Source organism: Liolophura sinensis, chromosome 8, assembly GCF_032854445.1.
Source record: "Liolophura sinensis isolate JHLJ2023 chromosome 8, CUHK_Ljap_v2, whole genome shotgun sequence".
In the NCBI taxonomy this organism is placed as follows: Eukaryota; Metazoa; Mollusca; class Polyplacophora; order Chitonida; family Chitonidae; genus Liolophura; species Liolophura sinensis.
In genome coordinates, this window is record NC_088302.1 from 23,454,079 (window position 1) to 23,477,772 (window position 23,694).

Consider the following 23,694-nt stretch of genomic DNA (forward strand, 5'->3'; position numbering starts at 1 on the left):
ACCCATCAAAGATTTAACAAGTGGAGGATGATTCATTTACATCTACAGCACATTTACATTATACTGTACAGTTATAAAAAGTTACCCCCAGCATCCCCAGCATGCCCACCCCACCACGCCACCCGACCCCCACGCCACCCCACCCCCTACCCCACCCAAATATTTAGAGTCCTATTCCACAAAGCAATGCTTGGATAACAGTATTATCGTTAATAGGGATTACACTTTCTGAATATATACACTAGAATCTGTGCTATATTCAGAAAGTGTAATCCCATTAACGATAATACTGTTACTTTATCCACTTTCTAAATGACATCTATACCTATCTAATGCTTGGATACTAATGTTAATTGTAACATCCACAGCAACATGTTAAAGACACGTATGTACACATTGGCATGGCAATAAAAATCAACCATACACGCCCTGAGGCCACTTTCACAAAACTTGATAAACCAATTTTTCGTAACTTTTCTCATAAATGACAATGGCACTATAACCAAGACAACATCTTTCACGAAAAAAAGTTACAAGAAATGTGACTTTAATACAAAGTTTGGTGAAAGTGGTCCCAGTTTTGATTGTTTTGAGGTACAGGACATCATTTCACCATAAGTTATATGCCATAAATCTGAAGTCATTTTACCAGCCAGCACAGCACAGTTAGGTATACCTGTAGGTAGTTAGTGAAATGGTCGAAGTAGAAAGTTTTAACGGGAGTTGTGACATACAACTTTTAGTGAAATGAAGACCAGGCCCCATTTTCACAAAACATCACATATCACTTTTGCGTAAGTTTTCTCGTCTTGTCCTTTGCAAGCAGAGGTACAAGAAATATGACGTGAAGTTTTGTGTAAGTGGCCCCTGGTCTCTGGATAGCATGTGACACTGCTTGTCTGGGACACTAACCACACTCTTATCCACTTTCTTTCAAAAGAGGTTGATGTTTATAGTGGCAACATGAAAAGAGGTTGATGTTTATAGTGGCAACGTGAAAAGAGGTTGATGTTCATAGTGGCAACGTGTTGAAAACTGACTCCAAGAAAACCAAGACAACAAAAGGAAGTCCATACTTCTTTGTTTACAGTCAACATTGTACAGTATATCATGGCTGAATATGCTCATTAAATAGACACTTGATCCACTCACAGGCCATTTCCTCGTCTGCATTCAGACATTCCACACTTCCTGAATCGTACAATGTATTAGGAGGCTCTGGGTTTTATTTTTAACCCAGCTTCTGCTTGATTCTGGTGTATCGATGGACTGGGATGTCTCGCTAATATTGTCTCCACTGTCCCCCTTGGTTCTCCAGAGGGTCTGATAGCCAGGCTAGACCCCATCAAATCCCAGTCTAATCACGACAGGTAATTTCCACAGCCCAAGCCTCCCAGGTGAATCCTCGAAAGTGGTCATTTTAAAAAATTAGTTCGCGTGGAGAGGATTGACTGGCGGCATGGTTGTTCGGCGTTACCAAACTTGGAAAGCCTGACAGAAAAATCTCAAGTCAACCCCCCTCAACCTCCATATTTTTTGTGCTGGTTTGTGGGGAGACGAAGAAAATCCCCTCTGGCAGGCATCCCCTGGGTGCTCACTTCATCAATCCCTTCCTGCCATCCATGGATTTTCTGGCTCAATGAAAGGAATTAATTCCGCATTAGTGCAAACGCCTTAAACTAAATCTCTACCCTTATCCGCAGAGTTTCTCAGACTGAGATAGAGGTTAAAAAAGATCGGGTAAAACAGATTAGCCGATCTTCCCCCCCGACATGATGTGTTAAGACAGGGAGTAGTAAGTAGGAAACAGCCTCCAGCCTCGTAAAGATGCAGCTAAATGAGGATGGAGGCGAATTTTAGCGGTGCCAGATCAGCAATTTAACATGTCCAGACTTTCATTTCCTGTTTAATCATCCCTCCAGATTACAAAGACATCTTCCTAATCCTGCGTCTTAACACTTCATCTCAGAACTGATTGGCCGATTGCAGAAAATCGGCTAGCAACCCCGTCAGAAAATGTATACCAACAGTTATGCGTCTTCACATCCATATTTATCTGCCATGAAACGATTCAGTGAGCACGGACTGGTCAGGCGGTCAGTTGGCTTACCGATGTGCCTTCACCCTTCACTTGGCAATATTTCAGCCACATTGTAATTGACAGTTATGGGTTGTTTAAGATGATTTAAGGGGAGAGGTATTGACTTAGGCATACTGCCAGAAATATTACAAGTACATGTACCTGCTGGTATACAGGCATACAATTCTGACATACTGACAGATGCACCTTTAATAAAAAAAAGGTATTCTGTGCACAGGATCATTTTGAAGATGGATTGATTGATTGAAAGACTGACCAGTGTTAACCACCATACTACAAACACAAGTGGAGTAAACAGGAGGAAACCAAAGTAAACCACCGGACCAAACTTTCAAAAATTGTCCTATATGTGATGTCGAACTTTTGATAGAGTGAGCTCAGTTGGTGGAAGGTGACAAATCCTCTACAAACTTTATGTAAGGCCACATCAAGTACCAAATTTATCTACATGTTTCCTATATGTAGATGTACAATATGCCACAGACCTTGTCAATATTGGTACAAAGGAAACTCACTGACTCCTACAAGAAACTACACAGCAGGTTCCATTTACCCCTGATAAACTACCTAAGACTACAGACCTGCGGTCTAACCACTGATCAGCAACTGGATTTGAACATGCGACTTCAACGAAAACTTTGATCAAGCCAAGCATCTTTACCAGCTCAACCAGTTTTGATGCCAAACACTTCTAGAGAGAGTATCAAGCAAACCAAGGCATACTGCATCAAAGTAGCTAAAAAATGCAACTGCAAGACAATCAATCACACCGCAAATGCTAACCAAAAAATAACTGATAATGGTCGAAGATAGGGGATAACATTATTTGAAATACAACCTTTTCCTTTAAAACAGACTGATTTATATAGGACTGTTTCCCATTTGTTGAAAACATATATACTTGACGTACTTAGATGGTTGTATTAGAATGTCAGTCCAATCTAAACCAAATCAAGGGTGGACATTGCTTTCCAAGAAGTACTGACTGGGAGAGGTTTCCCCATTAAATTACAGTGTTCATTTTCCTCTTAAAAGGCTTAGCTGTGAATTCTCCAATATCCCGATTGAATCCGCTATTAACTGTTCCCCCAACTTCCTGACCAGTACCTCAAACCTTGCCAAGACAAGTGAAGATTTAAAACCAATTCTAGTCCTGACAGGCCGTTCTTATTGGAAGTGGTTCAATCACAGACCAAACTTTGTCACATTATTACACAGACGCATGCAAACTTGTCAGAAAACGAGACCTTCATATTTACCCATATACTAGTTAATCTGGAAGAGATTTTGAAGTCAAGAAGTGCATCAACTAAAATGAAATGTCAACAAATTCCTCCGTGAATGCCACAAGTTAATCATGGCCATAGACAGAGCAGAATTTCCAATGAGACACAGATGACAAACTGATTCTCCACTCCAGAGCTTAACGGTGCCCTCAGCAGCAAAACCTTATCTGTTTTAGATTGGGACATATCAAAATCACTGCGAAGAGCCAGGAGACAAAACTTCTTCATGAAAAGTACCCTGAGCAAGGATATATAAATCTATGTGACGTCAAAGAGATATAAACGCGAATCGCGATCTTCTTGTTCACACTTTCCATCAAAATGCTGATTTGGGAAAATCCTCAAAAACTTTTCTTTACGTTCAGCTGGGTATCTAAATTTAAATGATAATAGACCTTTCCAAACTGTCAGTCAAGAACAAAATTTGACGAGCCATGATCAATATTGCTGTAAATAGGTCAACAGGATGTCCATCAAACCAGTTACAAATGTTCAATCTTTCTGTGAGATCATGGCATCTCAACTGCTTTCACTCAAGATTGCAATAAGAAGTAACGATGTCATGAGATCGGGCATTTGCAATCCATCCATAAATAATCCAAATGATGTATAATTTCTGAAGTTTATTGCCACAAGTACATGCTAATAGATGACCAATACTTTGGCTATCTCGGCACATTACACATACAACATATGGGCATATGTCAAAAAATTTTGGACATCTCTTGGGCAATAAAGGGACATCTGGTTTGGCACATGGTTTGGCACATGAATCTGACAACTGGTTTGGCACATGAATCTGACCACTGGTTTGGCACATGAATCTGACAACTGGTTTGGCACATGAATCTGACCACTGGTTTGGCACATGAATCTGACCACTGGTTTGGCACATGAATCTGACCACTGGTTTGGCACATGAATCTGACCACTGGTTTGGCACATGAATCTGACAACTGGTTTGGCACATGAATCTGACAACTGGTTTGGCACATGAATCTGACCACTGGTTTGGCACATGAATCTGACCACTGGTTTGGCATATGAATCTGACAATTGGTTTGGCACATGAATCTGACCACTGGTTTGGCACATGAATCTGACCACTGGTTTGGCACATGAATCTGACCACTGGTTTGGCACATGAATCTGACCACTGGTTTGGCACATGAATCTGACCACTGGTTTGGCACATGAATCTGACCACTGGTTTGGCATATGAATCTGACAATTGGTTTGGCACATGAATCTGACCACTGGTTTGGCACATGAATCTGACAACTGGTTTGGCACATGAATCTGACCACTGGTTTGGCACATGAATCTGACCACTGGTTTGGCACATGAATCTGACAACTGGTTTGGCACATGAATCTGACAACTGGTTTGGCACATGAATCTGACCACTGGTTTGGCACATGAATCTGACAACTGGTTTGGCACATGTTTCTGACAACTGGTTGGGCACATGAATCTGACAAAAAAGGTACATCGGTCAGATATAAGATTCCAGAGAATATAGGCATCAGTAACATTGATATCTCCATCTATTGAAGGAAATGGATGTTACAATTTGCAAATCTCAAGTATTAAATGGTAACCAAGAACTTTCCCTAAAAGCTTGGGCACAAAGACACATAGCCCTAAATCCAGCAACCTACCTTTACACGAAAGTGTTGACACCTGATCCCTGCCACGTAAAGCCTCCCACAACATTGGTCGAGCAGAAGGTTCAAGCCAACAGGCAATAAATAACCAAGAAACAATCCAGAACAAAGAACAGAAATTCAAACTGAACAAAGAACACAATTCGAACCGAACAGGGAACATGGACCACAAGGACATTGAATCGCATTAGCTGGAGAATATAACTAATGACTGAACATGGCAACTTGAACTGGTCATTTCGAAAGCTTTGCTCTTGGTTTGATGTCAGCACTTCAGAGACAGGAATGTGCGTTATTTTCTTCCACCAAGTTTTCCCAATCTGTCAAAAGCTCAAAACCTTTGGTCACTTTGAAGTATTCTATTTTACTGCCCCTGGAGGCATAAAAAACACATCAGCTCAAGCTGAGATCAGACTACAGCCAATGGTGTAAGATAAATCAATGTCATTGAGGAGGATGTATAAAGGATTATTGACTTACTCACAAAGACAGTTGTGAAATGTCGTCTTCTAGCTGATTACCCCTCATGTATAGAGCTGTTCGAAGGCCGCCTGGATGTGTTCAACCATATCAGTAGTGGTGGTAGAACGGCGGTGCTTCTGAAAGGCTTGTCGATTACACTCCTTGATCAAGCTGCAGGCGCCAAACGCAGCACAAATGGCAGGCCCGTAAAGCTCCAGTGAAGGGCTGAAAATCCGACAGAAGAAAAAATAACATTCTTAATAAGGTACGGCCATCAACAGGAAAGCAGACAAAAAGTGGTAGTCTATTCAAAGGAATCATCACCTGGCATGTGGGTTTACAAGAGTACAGCCGTTTGAAAGGAACAAAACGTCTAATACTGGTGTTGAAGGTACGGACAAATCTGACAAATCCACTACTGAAATGTAGCTGTCACCTAGTTCACAGCAAGAGGGATTAAACTATGAATTTCTGAAGCCTGTAATGATATTAGGTTTTATACATCTTTACACTAGAGACACCTCCCCACCTCGTCACCCCACCTAAATCCTCACTGCTATCAGCTGTCTACATAAAACCAGAAACTCTGAAGCAGCTACAAAAGCATGTATACTCAATGACATTTCAGACATTAACTTAATGGACACAGGTTCATACAGGTACAAAGCCCTTAACTCGCAAACATGTGCATTGCATCCAACTATAGCATACACTTACTGACTGGTCTTATACCTGCCTTCCAAGCTCACTGAATCAAATTTCTTGATTTGCTCATTTCAAAGAAGAAAAAACAAAAGATCACCGAACAAGAAGATTTTCGATTTGAATGGTTTCTGTTGGATCATATGAGATCTGTTATTTATCAATCCACATTATTGAAAAAATTAATTTAAAGATCTACCATACTTGTACTGGTAGATTCAAAAGTAGTTAACCTAACAAGAAATTTTACAAGCGAATTAGTCACAGCTGATCGCTGTAGTTGTGTAAATTTAAACACACCAGTAGAATTAAATACTAACGACATCGCATAGTTGAACTAATACCTACAAACAAGGGGGCATAATCCACGAAAAGGGAGGTAATCTATGTACTACAAAAACACCAAATATGGACTGTGTGGCCTACCAATAAGTCAAGCACTACATACATAGTAAGTTCAACATTATGCTAAGTACATCTTGCCTAAGCAAACAACTTAAAAAACTTAAGATATTTTACCGCGGCTCTGCTTGTTTTCCTCCCACCATAAAGCTGGCCATCGCCATACAAGCAAAATTTTTTTCGGCGTAAAACACCAATCCAATAATCACATGTGGACCAAAGCATATCCTGTCAAGTGGAAAAGCTACCGAAGAACACAAAAAAAACCCTAAAACTGAGATGTAACCATGGGCCCGTTTTACACATCTGTCGAAGCACTACACCAAACACCATGTTGATGCATTTCTTCACTATATGTTGCCATGGAAAATATGCCGGGCGTAATTTGTAACTACTTTGTAACACAGGTCCTAGGGCTCTGGTTAAAGCCTGTAACGTCGTGGCACAGGCATGAATCATTGTGTTCTTTGGGTTTTCTACCTTACAAACAGTCTGCTTAAAATCTATTCCACTATTCTTGACATACTTTAATAAAAAATAGCATAACACTTTCTAAACACAAGTGTATCAACAGAAAACAAAAATGATTGCTTGCAGTCCATCAAAAAGAATTCCCACAAGAAAGATAGGAAACAAAAATGACAGACTATGCTACAACAAGCTATGAAAACCAAAGAGTTTGGATACAAACACCACACCTGCAAAAAACTTAATTTAGTCAATCAAAATTGTGCCAGACTGTGTGGCTCTACCTGTTGCGTCCGTAATATTCACTGCAGGGAAATATTAGAATTTATTTAACATGTATAGAATGAGCAGCAGCGACAAAACCATGGCCATCGTGATCTTACTCCTGCGCAAACAATTAAACCATGCTTTTTTGCATGGAGATCACACTAACCCAGGAAGTCTCACCTCTATTGGTTGGATTATTTAACTGGGGTTAAATGCTGTACTCAATAATACTTGATTCATACGACGCTGCTCAGGTTTATCGCCAAGAAGAGAAAACACCCTCCACCCACGTGGTACTGGAGATTCCTCTTGACTTAAGGTAGAAATATTGTCTTACTCAAAAAGGGCTGGATTCCAGCATGTTGCCTCATTAACAAAGGGGCAGTAAGTTGTAGCAACAACAACACTTTAGCCAGAGAATGAGCCAGAGAAAGCCACACTTCTACATCAGAGTTCTGGAGTGTAGGTATGTGGATGTCACAATGAACCGATGCTCAACAAACTTCCAAGAATGCAAAGTTGCACTATTTCTTTATGATTTCAGAAGCAGCGCCCGGTTTTACAAAGATGTCGCACATGTATGTTAACTGCATATGTAGGACAATGGTACACTAATAGTGACGTACAAAATAATAGAGAATGTACGATAAAAAAAATGTACGCGACTTTGTGAAACCAGGCCCTGTTCTCTACAGGCCAAAACCTTCTTTTTTTACCAAGCCCATAAAGGATACAGAATCTTTTATTATTGGCTGGTGAGGCGGTCAAGTCTAGACTATGCCCAGGCTAAGCCGAACTTTACGTACATGTGTGGCAGATTTATTAGAGCTTGACCAAAAGCTTGACGGCTTAACCCAGGAAATCCTATCTCCAATGTCAGCCAATGAGCTTTAATTGTGTATCCCTTTAAAATTCCAATGATTCTGCTTTAACCTTTAAAAGCTGCGCTTCTCTTCAGCTAAACTGCTTGTTACACTCCTCTTACTGTCTTAAACACGGAGAAAGCAGTCTGAATCACCACACTGCTACTTCCCAGAGGAAACTGTCCACCTTTCTCAGAACGCCTGTTATTGTTTTCTACATGCGATCAGATTTACATTTTCTTTCATCCAAAAATTCCTGGTTCTTTGACAGATTCTTCTTTTGTACAATGTGGGTCCAATTTTGTATGCCGTGCTTGAGCATTTGAACCCACATGTTGTCAAACAAACAAGGTACTCTAGAAGACAGATCGTAATCAGCTAATAGAAGACTTAAAGCACAGAGAGTAAAACCAGAGCACAGGTCTTTTCTAATTCTTTTTTAAACTACAATATCTACTATCAGATCCACTGCTGAGAGTTGATAAATATGTCACAAGAGTAAAGAAAGTTTAAGAATGTCAGTGACGTCATTTTCCTTCACACTCAAGACAAGCTTTGCTCAGTGCTTTAAGTTCACCAGCAAGGCAAACCATTGCTGAATTTTACTTTTGATGATTTACTGGTTTCATATTTAGTTCCATGAAGAAAGTATTAAGAAGTTGAATCTCTTCAGAAAGCAAAACGCACTCTGGCAAGATGATATACCTGCAGACTGCCTTCTGCTTGCTGTGATAAGCTGGAGACTCTTAATCAGGCACTGTTTACAAACCAATGGTCTACCCACAGAACATTACATGCTTCATATACACTGAGCAGCCAGGGTGAATTCCCAGTACAGGCAATTTTAAAGCAGTTTGTTCGGCGTGAGCTAACAGACGCTCTTTATGCCACTGTAATTGGGTAATATATGGAGGGCCGAGATAAGGACAGGCAGAGTTGTAATTGGAGGCAGGTCTTGTTTTATACTAAGCTTTAGGACACTCCGAGCCAGCAACTCAAGCCACAGCATGTTAACTCAACTCAGACCTGGAGGCGCAATAAAACTTGAACCCATCCTGACTCGAGTGTAAACTGTTTGGCATTAGTTTTCAAAACGAGACTTAAGGGTGCCACAAGCGAGAGAGTAGGAAGTGATGGTCAGTCGAGATCCGCACGCCTGCCTGACGGAGAGCGGTGTAATGTGCACCATGATATAATACATCTCCTCCAGGGTTAACTAAGACAAAACGTAATTACCCCTCAGTATTAACGTTTCAGAGGCAGGGAAAAAAAAAAAAACAAACAAAACTTTCTTAATTAAACCTTAACAATGAAGCCCAGGACGAGATTCATGAGGAGAGAAAAATATGTATGAAGAAAAAACAAGTATGGTTTCCTTAAAAAAAATGAAAAAATACAATGAGAAAATAAGAGACAGAGAGAGAAAAAAAGATAATGGGATTTTACCCTCCCATCCGTACAGCATCGTGAGCCAGCAAATCTGGAGGGTGTCTACTGATTATTCACCGAGCTTTTAATCCTGCTCAATACGCCAACAAGCTTTTTTTTCTTTTAATACAGACATCTGTTATATACCAATAGGAAAATCCCTTTAGGGGATTCCATCATAAAGCATTAAAACAGCTAGGTATATCCTGTTTTACTTAAGGCTCAATTATATATGATTATAGTCGGACAATATGTTTTTTTCGCATTGTGTATGATAATGGATAAAAAAAAGAAATGAGGAAAGTTTTCTTTCCTTGCACATGGCAGTTTTGTCTTAGCTTAAATTATCCAGCTATCATATTCCAGAAAAAACACTCAGATACATCGATTTATTTTTTTAAATTTTTCTGTCCTCAAGGAAGGCTGTATGATATTTCCTCATGTACTTGTAGGCTACATGTACTTTGACTAAAAACATTACCAATGTCTCAGTACAAATTTAATTTGTTTAAAAATGTCTTTTTTTTGACTTTGGATATTATAAAAATCGTTGACTGCAACCATAAATATGTTAAGACATAAAAAAATAACTTAAACCATTTGATGTTCTTCTGGAACACTAACCCTTAAGTTCATCACCAATAGTCACGACAACACATTTGGTCATGATTAGAAAATAGAAAAGATCATCTTATTGCCTGCTTTAGCTGAAGGACAGTCTATGTATGTTGCACATGTATATGTAGGTATGTAGGTATAAATGAAGACAGACCATTGCTGAACCACAGGAAAAGAAAACTTGAAACTTGTCAGTAAAATTCTTTCATTTTGATCCACAGACTGATTGGTGCTTTAAACAACTCTCAAGATGATTTTACTAATACAATGGAGGTCCATTAAATGGCATACAAAAAGACCCATGGGGCTTAAAACGAAATGATCAACAGGCTCTGGCTGTGCAGAGATTCACATATGTATGTACTCGTTCTCAACATAAACACAAAAGTGTAGGAAACTTACAAAGGCACATTCAGCTTAAAATTCGCCTTGTGGTGCCGCAAGTCTGGCGAGTCCCCATGGAATGGGCGCCAGACCAGATTGATGATCACAGGTGGCCGTATCAGACAGGCAATTAACACGAGCAGAAAGGCCACGGACACAGAGGAAAGTCCCACAGATTACGACATCTTCAAAATCTTAGAATAACGCATCAAGGGGCAGTCAGAATGTGGTAATAATAGACGAAAATGTCCTCGCAGATAGCATAATTAATCACGTTTCACTCAGACATTGAAATGGCCTTCTCTAACAGATTCACCCAAAAACATTAAAAAAAAAAAAAAAATGACAAGAAAAAGGAAAAGCAACAGCTGCATGCATAACTTTGTCCCACCGTGGTTCTTAACAGTGTTCGCGAACTCACAAGGAATTTTCAAAACAATATTTTCACACAACTTGCCTATCTGTTCTCCATCTTTTTTTTGGGGTCACATAACAAATGCATTCAAACCTTTCAACTGTGAGTCATCCAACAGGCGAACATAGTTATTCCGATTACAAACTGACACAAGGAAAATACTTCGGAGAATTCCCAGTCATTTGGTGCCAACACATTCACAACAGAATAACATGTTCCACAATCTTTAAAGAACCCCTGAATATTTCATATTAAAAAAATAATGCTTTGAATATGGATTTTTTTCCTCAAAAAAAAAAAAAACAGAAAGCTATACAAGAGGTTAGTAGCCCTTGAAGACGTTGCAACAAAAAACGAAACTGCACTGTGCTATAAACTGCTTGCAGCAATGTTCCCAATAAACTACAACCATCGAGACAATATCGGCTACTGTGCGAGACAGAAAATTTGAATTACACTAAAACTACATGATTATGGCCTTTGATCAAATCAATAGATCAAAGGTTAGCAGCCATGAATGACTAAAGTTTCCCCTTCAAAAAAAATTTGAAAATGGTTAAGTGTGTTTACTGAGATCCTCTATAAACCATTACAGTGCAGATTTTGTATTGCTGACTGCAGTCGTTTAAACATCATGGGTTCTAAAGGCCTGTGATCTCCACAAATCAGAGTGACTTCCAAAGAACTAATGCGAACTATTACCATGCACTTTATAAATGTTCAAGCTGCCACAAGCAAGTGAAATTTCAAACAAATTTTACAATTACAAGTGATTTTGACTGAAAAGTGAATTCTAGGAAAACCAGATCTAAAACACATCAATAAATCAGTAATTATTTAAGAAGGTAATTTATTAACCGGTAGCTATGTGTATTAATATATGTACATGTTTTAATGTCAGTTCAGTTCAAAATGTGCATGTATTTACCATATGTTCTTTTAACATACCCAAATTCTTCAACCTTTTCAACCACCTCTGTGACCAATATTTCAAAACATTCCGAGAGAAGTATCGGGTGTAGAGAAATAACTTGCACAGATTTATCAAGTTTGTATCTTTAGTGACACATATAAATCATATTAGTTTCATTTTCATAATAGTCCACGAGAAAATTGTGTGTCTGAGATATGAATACAATATTCATACATAATAATCAATATCTAGATATCCATACCGCCAACATTCTAAAACCAAAAAGCTTTCAAGAAACCACGTAAATCTTTTGATGTCATTTGTTTCTTTTCTTTAGATTTATACCAGATGAACACAGCTATACTTGTACTGTTATGACAGCCAGTGACAGTCAACCCAATATATTACCTCCATGATTAAAGACTCTCCATCTAAATTTGGTAACACATGGTCCAGTTGTTTAAAGACTTTAAGCGTAGGCTACGTGCCGTTATTAACGTAGTCTGGACCAACTGCTACAAGTTATGTATCAGGAACAGACCGGTACCATCATTTAAGCCTGATTTAACGTTTAACACACTTTTTAACACCCATGTCCCTTTGAAAGAATAAAAGAGAATTATGTTCTGGTTCACTTCAGTTGTTTCAGTACCGAAAAGGCCTTTAGGGAATTCTCCTCCAAGATTGCAATACTCGTGTTTACCTCAACTACTATGCTAATACTGAGAACACTGTTACCTTAGAAAGTCTCTGGGGGGAAGTGATAATACGGACTTCAGTGATACCCAATCCCAATCATTTAGAAGTCTGTCTCTTAGCGAGAGCTACTGTGACACGCTAACATATAGAAGTACGCAAATGCCTATTAGAATTTGAGCATTCCTAACGTTAATAGTTTACTTTCGCCAGACTTTAGGGAGTCAGTCCTGTTGAGGATGTTCTGAAACTGATGTACCCTAGTTGATGATAACAACTGTGAATTGTCGCCATAGATTTGGTAGGTGTAAAGAGTCATGCCCATACATTGCGCATTTGTGACTTTCCTTGACACTTACATGCCTTACTAATGCTGTCGCCGACAGTCACCAGGGTTTAGGGAGTGTAACTATCTGACTGCCTGCACTTGTCCGACACCTCTATTACGCTGACGGACCATTAGAGTTGTCAGACTAATTAATGTAAACATCAACATCCCTACCAGCAGATCTCCGTTAACAATGCAACTTCCAATTAGGCTGGTCACACGTCACTGTGGACTGACATAAACCTGCGACATCACATACACTGTATCAGTTTCTATTCCCAGCCTCCATGATTAGTGTGGGATTACGACATAAAATGAGGTGTACCACGTTCAAATCCCTCAGATATCCCACAGCAGACAGGAGTTGTCTACTGTTTGAGAACAAGGGGCATCCGATAACTTCAAGTTACTTTACTTTTGGGGAACACTACATAGAATCGGAAAATGTCAAAAGTCAGATCTGAAGAAAGAGCAGAGCCCAGGCTCCCTTATTTCATTACCATAAGTGAAACGTCCAAGCCTTGACAATACAACTGCTGCTGTATGCGTGTTTTCAGTTTGTGCATAGTTTTCTTACAACCGCTTCGGACGTTGACATTTATGGAGATATATTTAGAATAAAAGACATAAAAGATTATTCAATGTAACATATAAAATACACACACACACACACACGATTCATATGACAGGCAGACAAATTAACAAATTCAGCTGAAACGAAGTACTTGTCGGTAAACAACTTCAAGGTTCCCAGCCGTAAGATTAGGATAAAGCTATCTTCTCATCAGGCATCAGCCATTCTTGTGTTCTATTTGTGAACTACAGAACACATCCGTCCTCATGCCACTGTGATACCGGGTACAATTTTAGAGTTGTACAGATTTAGTTTTTACACTTCTGTTATTGCACTGTTTGTTTCCTGTCCAAGCCACTGACACTGAGGTTTTCTGTTCAATACAGCCATCTTGAGGTCTTTGCCACATTACACATGTCTATTAAAAATCAAGAACATGAGGAGAGGGGTTGGGGAGTGTGAGAGGGAGGTGATGAAAGAGCTGGACACCCACAATTTCTGTGGCAAACACTCTTGAATTTTAACCAGTCAAAAGCCAGAAAGAATTTCCAATTACAACAGCCAACAGTTTCTTTTTTTTTTCTTTTGAGTTCACAAACACACATGCAAGTCAAAATCTAAATATCCCCACCGTAAAATCTAACCAGTAATCTTCCAGCTGTTCCTTAATAAATAATGAATAACCATACATTTATGACAAAAAAACTCCCACATCTACAGAAAAACCCGATTTCATACAGCTTCTCAATTCTTAATACATAAGCAGTAGGACGTGTTTGTAGGCGAACATGGTCTATGCACAATTTTTTCTAAATTTTTTAGAGAAAATATACTAAATAACGAAATATATATTTCCTTGAACTGGATCACACAAAGTCACCGCCTACAAAGATTGATATTCATATCTAATGTAAAAATTTATATCTGCACACTAAAAATGCTTAAGAGAAGATTTTATGTACAATTTTTTCCCCAATGTCTTAGAAACACAGAAATGTAGTGCTACATGCTTTGTCCTTTATCTCCTCCCCCCAGGAACTTCAGTTTTAGAAGCACAAAAAATTCAAGAGACTAAGAAGCCCCACTGGGCCATCACACAAATGCACAAGTACTTACTCAGTTTGTTCCTTTTGGGCAGCCCTATGAGCCCAGTATATGAAGGTGCCCATGCTGCCTGAGAGCAAGTCTCCCTGACCCCCGCATCGCCTGGGGCTGCCCTCTCCACAACACACAAGCACTGAAACAGGAACAGGGGGAATTACTGTGACAAACTCTTAATTAATTCAATCATTTGATTGAATCACTCTTCACTCAAAATACAACCAAAATTTGCAAAAGCTGTGACATTATCCTGTAACCAGTCAATGTTGTGAGCTTGCAATCAGGCTCATGTTGAAGGAAAAGATGTCAAAAATTTGACCGGCCAGTTATCAAACTTACTTAAAGAGCTGTTTCTCGTGGCTAATAAAAACAATGAAACTACAAGTATGCGACATCTTACAACTTTATTTATTTATTTTGATTGGTGTTTTATGCCGTACTCAAGAATATTTCACTTATACGACAGCGGCCAGCATTATGGTGAGAGAAAACCGGGCACAGCCTGTGAGACACCCACGACCAGGTTGCTGACAAACCTTCCAACTCACAGACAGAGAGGAAGCTAGCAATATCCTATAAAAGTTGACGTTTTACATTCATGTCCCTCATTATACGAATGGCCCATGCTTAGCGACAGAATATCAAAATTTGACCAACCGGCCCATATTAAAACATAAGATGTCAAAAAATTCACCAGCCGCACAATGTTAAAAAGATGGGATGCAATAAAAATGTGCAAGTGACCCATACTAATAAACAGGAAAATGATGTTAAGAATTTGATCAACTAATATCCAGAGCTGCTTGTCACTGATAAACATGGATCTTCTTTATTGGGTTAAGATGAAATGGTTATAACTGACCCAAGCCTAGCATCCAACAAACTCACCATTGTCTCCATCACAGATGATGTCATTCAGGCCCTTCCTGACTAGGGTGACATTTCCCAGGGCCGAGGCGAGGAGACTTACGTCTGACACAGGCTCATCTTCACGGGGGTCATCATTCAACTGAAACCAAATACAAATAGAATTTGATAATTATGAAGTCATAAATTTCACAGGATGTACAATTAATCAATTTATTTTAACCAACACGTACCACTATGGCCCAAGGGGAATAACTCTTGTCCATAGGCATGACCAGTCAGTGACAAATTATCTCCCCTGAGTGCGCTCAATAATTCTTTGTTCTCTTGGGTTGCCTTCAACATTATGAATGCCATGCCATGATGTGTCGCCTTGCGGCAGGCAAAATGCCCTGTTACATACAGAGCAGCCTTAATGGAATTTCATATAGAACACACTGGGCATGGTGTTCCCACTCAACCACAGTAAATTAACAGAATGACTATACTGGACTATACAGAAAATGCTGAAGATTGTTGATCTACACGTTATAGTCACATGATTGGACTGAGGGGTTAACTCCAGTACGTGCCCTACCACCCAGTTATTGCAGTGTAGTAGGCTCAGCCTATAGGTAAGCATATTATGATGACTGCTGTTTTGTTCAATAAAAATTAGAAATGTAAAACACATTTTTTTCTAATAGGACAATCATAAAAACAACACAATTTAACTGTCAATATACACGATAATAGACTGAAATATTTTCACAGGGATCAGCAGATTTCAAATCTAAACACATACAAAAGTATTATTGTATTGTATGAGGTCATTGGCCAATTAAACTATCTTCGGTCTAAATATACCCAAATTAAAAGCCAAATTTAAAAGGAAAAATCCCCTTTACAGGCCTCTTGTGTTAGGGATCAAGGTTAAAGCATAGAGAAGCAATACATAGAAAACAGTTTAAAAAACAGGAAAATTAAATTTATCAAAAATTAAAAGTCAAACTTGAGGACTCCTTTTCGCTTTCATACAGATTGGGAAGATGATGGATATATGACTAGCTTTCCGTGTTTATTTCACATGAAGTGAACCCAATGCTCACCACTTTACGAAACAGTCTGGCAAACTCCACTTCATTTGGCGTCAGGACGGCTTTTTTGTAGTTTTCTATGACGCCTGGCTCCTGTGTCACCAAATACAGGCCATCCTGATGGGAGTAAGGTATAAACAACATGAATAATATATGTATACAAATGCACATGTTTACATGAATGGTTTTTAATGACGTACTAAAGAATGTCCACTTATACAATAGCAGTCCGGTGTAAGGGGTGGAGGAGAATGAATGAATGAATGATTACGGTCTAACGCCGTATCGGCAAATTTGAAGCCATATTGTCGCGAGGGGTGGAGGAGACCACAGTGTCTAGTTGTAAACCACTGATACATACAAGGTTAATAACAAACCTCCTGACTTGAAGCCAAACAAAGACTGTGATCAAGTCTGTGACCTCCATGACCACAAAGCAAATGGGGGTGAAGCGAGAACCATGCTTCAGCCCCAAAGGAAAATGAATGAATATGGAATACACGCCACTTGGCATGGCAGTACTGAAGCCACCATGGGGCCAGCATGTGTTTAAATCAGGGCCCAGTTTCACAAAGCAGCGTACAACATTTTTTATTTATCGTATATTTGTTGTACGATATTATGCACATCACTACCACCGTCCCATTGCCCTATATGTGGGATTATCATACACATACATGGACGACATATTTGCTAAGCTTGGCGAAGAACCCTGAAAGCAACGGCTTCACTATCTTCAATGATGAAAGATGTAATAAACTTGCCTACACCTACAGAGCAATCGACCTACGCACTTTGTATCTGGACTATATTTATTTGACTGGTGCTTTATACTGTACTCAAGAATATTTCGCTTATATAACGGCAGCCAGCATTATGATGGGAGGAAACCGGGCAGAGCCAGGGGGAAACCCACGACCATTCGCATGTTGCTGGCAGACCTTCCCACATACATGTACGTCCAGAAAGGAAGCCTGCATGAACTGGACTTAAACTATTTGGAATATACAAAAACAAACTGTAAATCTGTCTCTTAGCAGGGAAAAAGTTATGGTATTCATGATTAAATATCAGAGCATCGTACCACAGGAACCAATTGTTCAAAATTAAGAAGTTTTGTATGTATATATGTATGTATGCTTGGAATTTAACGTCTTAATTAACAATTTTTCAGTCATATGATGATGATTAGTCATTAGGTGTGCCGCAACTGAAGTATCATGGGAAAGACACCAAACACCACCGAGCCACATTATACTGACACCAGGCCAATCAGTCATGTTTCCTTGCTTTAACCTTTCAGTGCTGAGCGCCAGCTTCCAGTGAGTGACTTTAAAGGTCTTAGGTGTGACTTGACCCACAATTCAACTGGATCTACCGCCTTCTGAAGTGGACCTTCTACCAACTGTGTCCCGAAGACCAGTCCCAAGAACTGACACTCTAACCATTATGCCACTGAAGCGGTCTCCTTTGAGTTAAGCTTGGTATTTAGTCCAGACTAAAGAACCATTTATCTGTATTAGAATGAGACTGGTATTAGGATTTTAGTCTAGCTTAACTTTAAATACACTTTTGAACAAATGGCCCCAGTCTATTCTAAAAGAAGTTTGCCTCCTGAAATACACAAAATGGACATACGATATCAAATTCGACATTTAATGAGTAAATATATAAAACAGATTATTAACTCAGTAAACGTTTCCAAATACAACTTACAGCATCTATCACAATAGGGATGTCCATTTCTTGAGCTTTTAGAATAATTTCCTACAATAGAAAAGTTTAGAACATCAATTACTGTACAATGTATAATACATGTTACAAAACTGCACATGACTTTAAGACTTTTTGAAGACTTTACAACATCTTTACTTATACATGTTTCCGATTTCACTGAAGAAAAAAACACGACATTTAAGTGTCTCCAGAAAACATTACCTCCAAAGTGTGCCAAACCTTCAAGTGAAACAGTTGAAGTATAAATGTACATCATGATTCATTTTGTTAAAGATGAAATTTTCAGCATATTCATGGACTGGACTTTTCTCACCTTCACATTCTGAAGAACGGTATGGTTTCTGCCCAGGCCTGGACCAATGACAAGGGAGTGCATTCTGGTCAGCCACTCGCTTATCTGTGACACAGCATGAGGACGATCTCTGGCAACACAAGATATTAAATAAGTACATAATGTCCAAAACATTGATATTTAACAGCCAATAAGCTAAGTCATTCAACAGTTCTGCCCTAGATGAAGGAGATACAGCCAAAGGTTAAAAAGTTGTTCTTGTTGAATCTTACAGCCGCAACACATTTGGACGACACCCATTCTATGTGCTCTCCCCAAATCCATCCTTCAAGCTTCCCGAGACTTGTTTTTCGATCTGTTTAATACCATACTAAAGAATTTTCTCTTAATATATGATGGCAGACAGGTGTGTGGGTGGAGGAAACCTGTGACCTTGGATTTAGCCACAGCTCTGTCAGGTGTCCCAAAACCCTTTGACTTAATAAGAGCTGCAGCCGTGAGAGCTGGATTTAAACAAGCAGCATCCAATTTAATTTGTTTTTTTAGTTTTTTCAAAGGCAATGGGTCTGACAACAGCCACTGCATAACGGCACTTTCAGTATCAGAATAAACTGAACCCACGATCATCCGCTAGTTGTGGGCAGACATATTCAGACGTATTCCACACACAAGTGGAAGTGACCATGAGCTGGACTTGAACTCACAACGACTGCATCGGTGAGAGGCTGCTAGGTCATTACGCCACAATGCTAACCCCCTCGGCCACAGAGGCCTCTAGCCATTCTGTAAGCCAGATTGTTTCCATTCCACTAGTCTAATTCCACCAGTCAATACAACAAAGCACCCTCTGACAAGCTGGCTTAACAAATGTTTACAAGGCAGACAATTTCCACCTCATTTACATGCAGAAAACCACAATTAACTTTGTTTTTTTTTTCTTTTTGTACTCATGACATAAGATGATGTGAAGCTCACAGTAAAGGATGGACGATGAGATCAGGGCTGTAAGACTGTATACCAGAGGCCGAATCTGAACAGCAGAATACATGAGATAGGTCTCCACCCTGCAAACACAGGTAAACACACATATTGGTGACGTTCACAACATACATTCAGTTAATAACAGAAGTCTGATTTTCGTATTTATTCGATTTTTATAACAATACCTAACTCCAGAATTTTTCAATGACTGTCAGTTTTGAGGGTGGAGGAGACCAGTGCCCCCTTCTTTTAGGGCAACAAACATCTTAACTGATTATAATCATGTGGTGCAAAGAAAAACAAACATATAAGACAGGTGTATGTTTATATGAAATGGTCAAATAAAATCTGAAGTTATTGTGATATTATCAGCTTTCAACACATCTGACAGAAATAGTATTTCTCAAGCCACACTTACCACTTTGAGGGCAGATATAGCTGCAAAATATGGGGCTCCTGTGTATCTGAAAAAAGGTTACAAATAGAATATTATTAATCCAGTTCAAATTCAAATTACAAATAAGTTCCATTCTTACTATAAAATGTGGGTGGCAAAGTTTAGATGATGTACAAATAATACATATAACTGTATAGATGGGGGCCTCCCTGGCTCAGTCGGTTAGCGCAGCGTAATGACCCAGAAGCCTCTCACCAACGGGGTCATTGTGAGTTCAAGTCCAGCTCATGTTGGCTTCCTCTCCGGCCGTAAGTGGGAAGGTTTGCCAGCAACCTGCGGATGGTCATGAGTTTCCCCTGGGCTCTGCCCGGTTGCCTCCCACCATAATGCTGGCCGCTGTCATATAAGTGAAATATTCTTGAGTACAACCTAAAACACCAATCAAATAAATAAATAAATATGGAATGTGACATGAAAATACAAAAAGAAGCACACGCTGTAGCAGTTTATGGAACTTAACTTACTTAAGTTAGATCCTTTGCTTAGCATGACAGATGTATATTTAACTACACTGGCCAATAAATTCAAGTCAGGGACAACTACAACAGTAGTTTTGCAGAAAGTATGCTTCTGCAATGAGAGTACTCTCCCTTAACTTGACGATACTCACTCTTGTGATCCCCCTATGATGGCAATTCTGCCTGCCTCTCCTTTATGCTGGGAGTAGGTCAGGGGAGGTAACACTGTTTTCACCATCTCCAACAGTTTCCCTCCAGAATTAAGGGTTGTCACAACTTGTTTTACATTTCCCAAACTCCCTGAAAATGAAGTAAAAATGATGTCTGATAAGCAAAGATAAGCAAAAAAAAAAATTAAATATGTAATATACAAATGGCACTTCCTACAAAAAAAGGAAATGTTTGAACATGCATATCAATTTCAAACTTGTCACACCCTTGTCGTAGGTAACATTCCACACAAACAACACTGTAGCATGCATGTACAGAAATTTGCAAACTCCATCATATTTACACTTGGATAAGCTGCACTGAGGAGCAATTTGCATACAATGTCAGGATGTACGTCTTTCTCCAGAATGCACGTCACTACAAAAGCAGAGGGCTTCCACATTGGTTGGCTTTCTTTGTATCTGTAGATGTTGTCTTACCACTGTACATGCAGATATCTCTATCTGTAAGGGCCATGATCCTGGGCAGCACAAACTGAACATTATCAGTTCAGATCACTGTATGTACAGTTTACATATACCTTGCAGATTCCCAAAATCCCTAACAATTCAACTAACATACACCATAACTGAATTTCTGAAAAGTTCAAAAAAAAAAAAGACACAAACTTTCAAGTCCATGTCACTCACTCCAGCTGATACTAATAACGTGCTCCTGTAAAAATAAGCAAAGTGAAAGAATGTGCAATTATACAATGCCCAGTGTTAGGCAAGCCATCAATCTGTGAAATTAGCCAAGCTATTAACGATGCAGAGAATACACATGTAGCTGGGAGATATACAAGTCCACCTTTTCGCATTTGGAAAGTGAAGAAAGCCATGCAGTGCTGCTTGACCAATGGATAATCAGCATTGGTGGTGTGGGCATTGGCTTGGAGAACTTCAGCTCTTTTCGGTATATAGAGTCTGTTTATGTTCGAAAGAGTGACCTCCTTGACCATGTAGGACAACACTATAAACTTTTGTACTCTTAGCCACACATGTACATCTAGAATCACTTCCACATTATTTTGAAACCTTTACAGTAATTCTTCAACCTTTTCGCATGTTTACCAGGTGTTACTTCACACATATTCAGATGGCATTATTCTGTGTAGACTGAAAAAATTATACTTTTTGTGAAGCCCTGAAATGGGGCAATCCGACCAATGTAGTTTTCCCTCCAAAATAAAATTATAAACGTGCATACATTGCACTGAAACTTGCTCTTTCATAAGTAAAAAGGTTGAGGAATTAAGAGTAATCGGACAATGAAATCATGCTCAAATAGGATCACCCATTTTGCCTGTGCTGCCAGCCTAACATTCGACACAGCCATCTTGTTTTCCCTACACGGTAGTCACAATTTCACACTCAAACCCAACCGCCCAATAAATTATTAGTTCATAGTTCCAGAAACAAGAATGGCAGTTTTTTTCACTGGAACTGACACTCTGATTTTTTCTATCCTCATAGATTTTTCAAGTTGCTAGGCCAAAGTTTTTTTTACAAACTTGTGGCCTACATATCAATTTGTAAACGTATGTACATGCTCCTATATATAAGGTGAGAGTTTGAAAATTTGTCTCAGCAACACGAGGAAAATTTGATAAGAACACCCACCACTACAGCTGTTGAGCACAAGCCTAGCATACATGAAGCTGACATCAGAGGCTACATGTAGAAAGAGTTATTACAAATGGAATGAAACTTGCGAACAGATCATGTAACAACATAAAACAAGCAGTGTGTTAGCCAGAAATTGCCAGGTTGAATGTTCAACCTGAACAGTTTTGATAAAATCTGGTAGTGAATATCCTTGTCTGAAATGTTGGGCATTTTCAGTTTTTTTATTTCAGAAAACTGGGCCATCAATAAAAATATGATCATCGAGGGTTACCAGTCCAAGCCTTCAAACAAGGGCCAGCTTCTCTTACAAGTGTTTTTTGGGGCTTTCAATGAAATTTCTTTTCTGCATTTTTCTCTCAATCTTAATTACTTTAAAAACCATATCCCTTTCATTGGCCAGAATATGAAAAAAACTGAGGATGTATACAATTTCTGGCCAATTAATTTCTATATATCATATAGATCTCCTCAACCTTTTATCATATAAAGTTGCAATAAAATTTTAAAATAACTTGTCCACACTAACTGACAAGATGTTTAGATATAGGAACAATGGTTGAAGTGAAGCACTTCAACAATCACTGACATGAATCCTGACACAGAAAGATGGTATTAGGTTGTTGTTGCACATGTAGATGTACACTGCAAGTACATGATAATGTCATACACATCCAACTGTGGAAATCATTATCAAGCAAAAGCATCATTATCATTATTATGGTTAAATTTTGGTACACATACTGGATACACCAAACTTCAACAAAGTCATGTTACTATTATTTAGTAGCTATAACTTTTCAACCATATGTATGAGAAATCTCCAGGCCATAATTAAAATTCTCTGTAGGGTATAACCCGACCCTATCACAAAGTATAGGGTCGGATAGGAGAGAATTCTTTTATTTCTTCATTCTGGTTAATGTTAAGAAAAGGATGTTAAAGAAATTTACATTATGGTGACATCAATTCTATTTTGTGTTTTATGGGTGACTAAATACTCCACAAATTGAATAAAAATAAAAATGAGAATCCATGTTTTTATTCTGTCCCATTTTCATGTTCTTATGTTTTTATGATTTTCTAGTTTTCCAGGGCTTTTGGTCAGGTAACATGTCAAGAGGAAACACTGCTGGGAAAATTGGTGTTTCCAATAAATTAGATGACTTTCAAGTTTTGTTTTCATTTTTATACCCTCTGACACTGAAAAAAGGCTTATTCCATCTATAAACAACATTTTAAATTTGTGTGGAGTAAAATTAATACAAACATAACAAAAAAACAGAGTAAGGCTCTGTTTGAAGGGTTAATCGGGC

The 23,694-nt window shown here is 38.9% G+C and overlaps 1 protein-coding gene across 5 annotated transcripts in view; it reads right to left on the minus strand.

The window, feature by feature from the left end:
- The window catches only part of LOC135473112 (ATP-dependent (S)-NAD(P)H-hydrate dehydratase-like), a 108,724-nt gene that overhangs the window by 81,959 nt on the left and 3,071 nt on the right, over positions 1–23,694 (minus strand). For 2 of the 5 annotated variants that reach the window (XM_064752936.1, XM_064752931.1), the window contains 10 exons: positions 20,696–20,843; positions 20,047–20,092; positions 19,623–19,711; positions 18,669–18,777; positions 18,335–18,385; positions 16,631–16,735; positions 15,564–15,684; positions 14,691–14,811; positions 5,535–5,741; positions 1,492–1,631 (listed from right to left, as the gene is read on the minus strand). In XM_064752936.1, the coding sequence (XP_064609006.1) occupies positions 5,579–5,741; positions 14,691–14,811; positions 15,564–15,684; positions 16,631–16,735; positions 18,335–18,385; positions 18,669–18,777; positions 19,623–19,711; positions 20,047–20,092; positions 20,696–20,843 (953 nt within the window). In that variant the 3' untranslated portion in view covers positions 1,492–1,631; positions 5,535–5,578. Of the gene's footprint in view, positions 1–1,491; positions 1,636–5,534; positions 5,742–14,690; positions 14,812–15,563; positions 15,685–16,630; positions 16,736–18,334; positions 18,386–18,668; positions 18,778–19,622; positions 19,712–20,046; positions 20,093–20,695; positions 20,844–23,694 lie in introns of those variants that run through there. The other 3 variants (XM_064752932.1, XM_064752934.1, XM_064752933.1) reach the window with 3 other exon arrangements.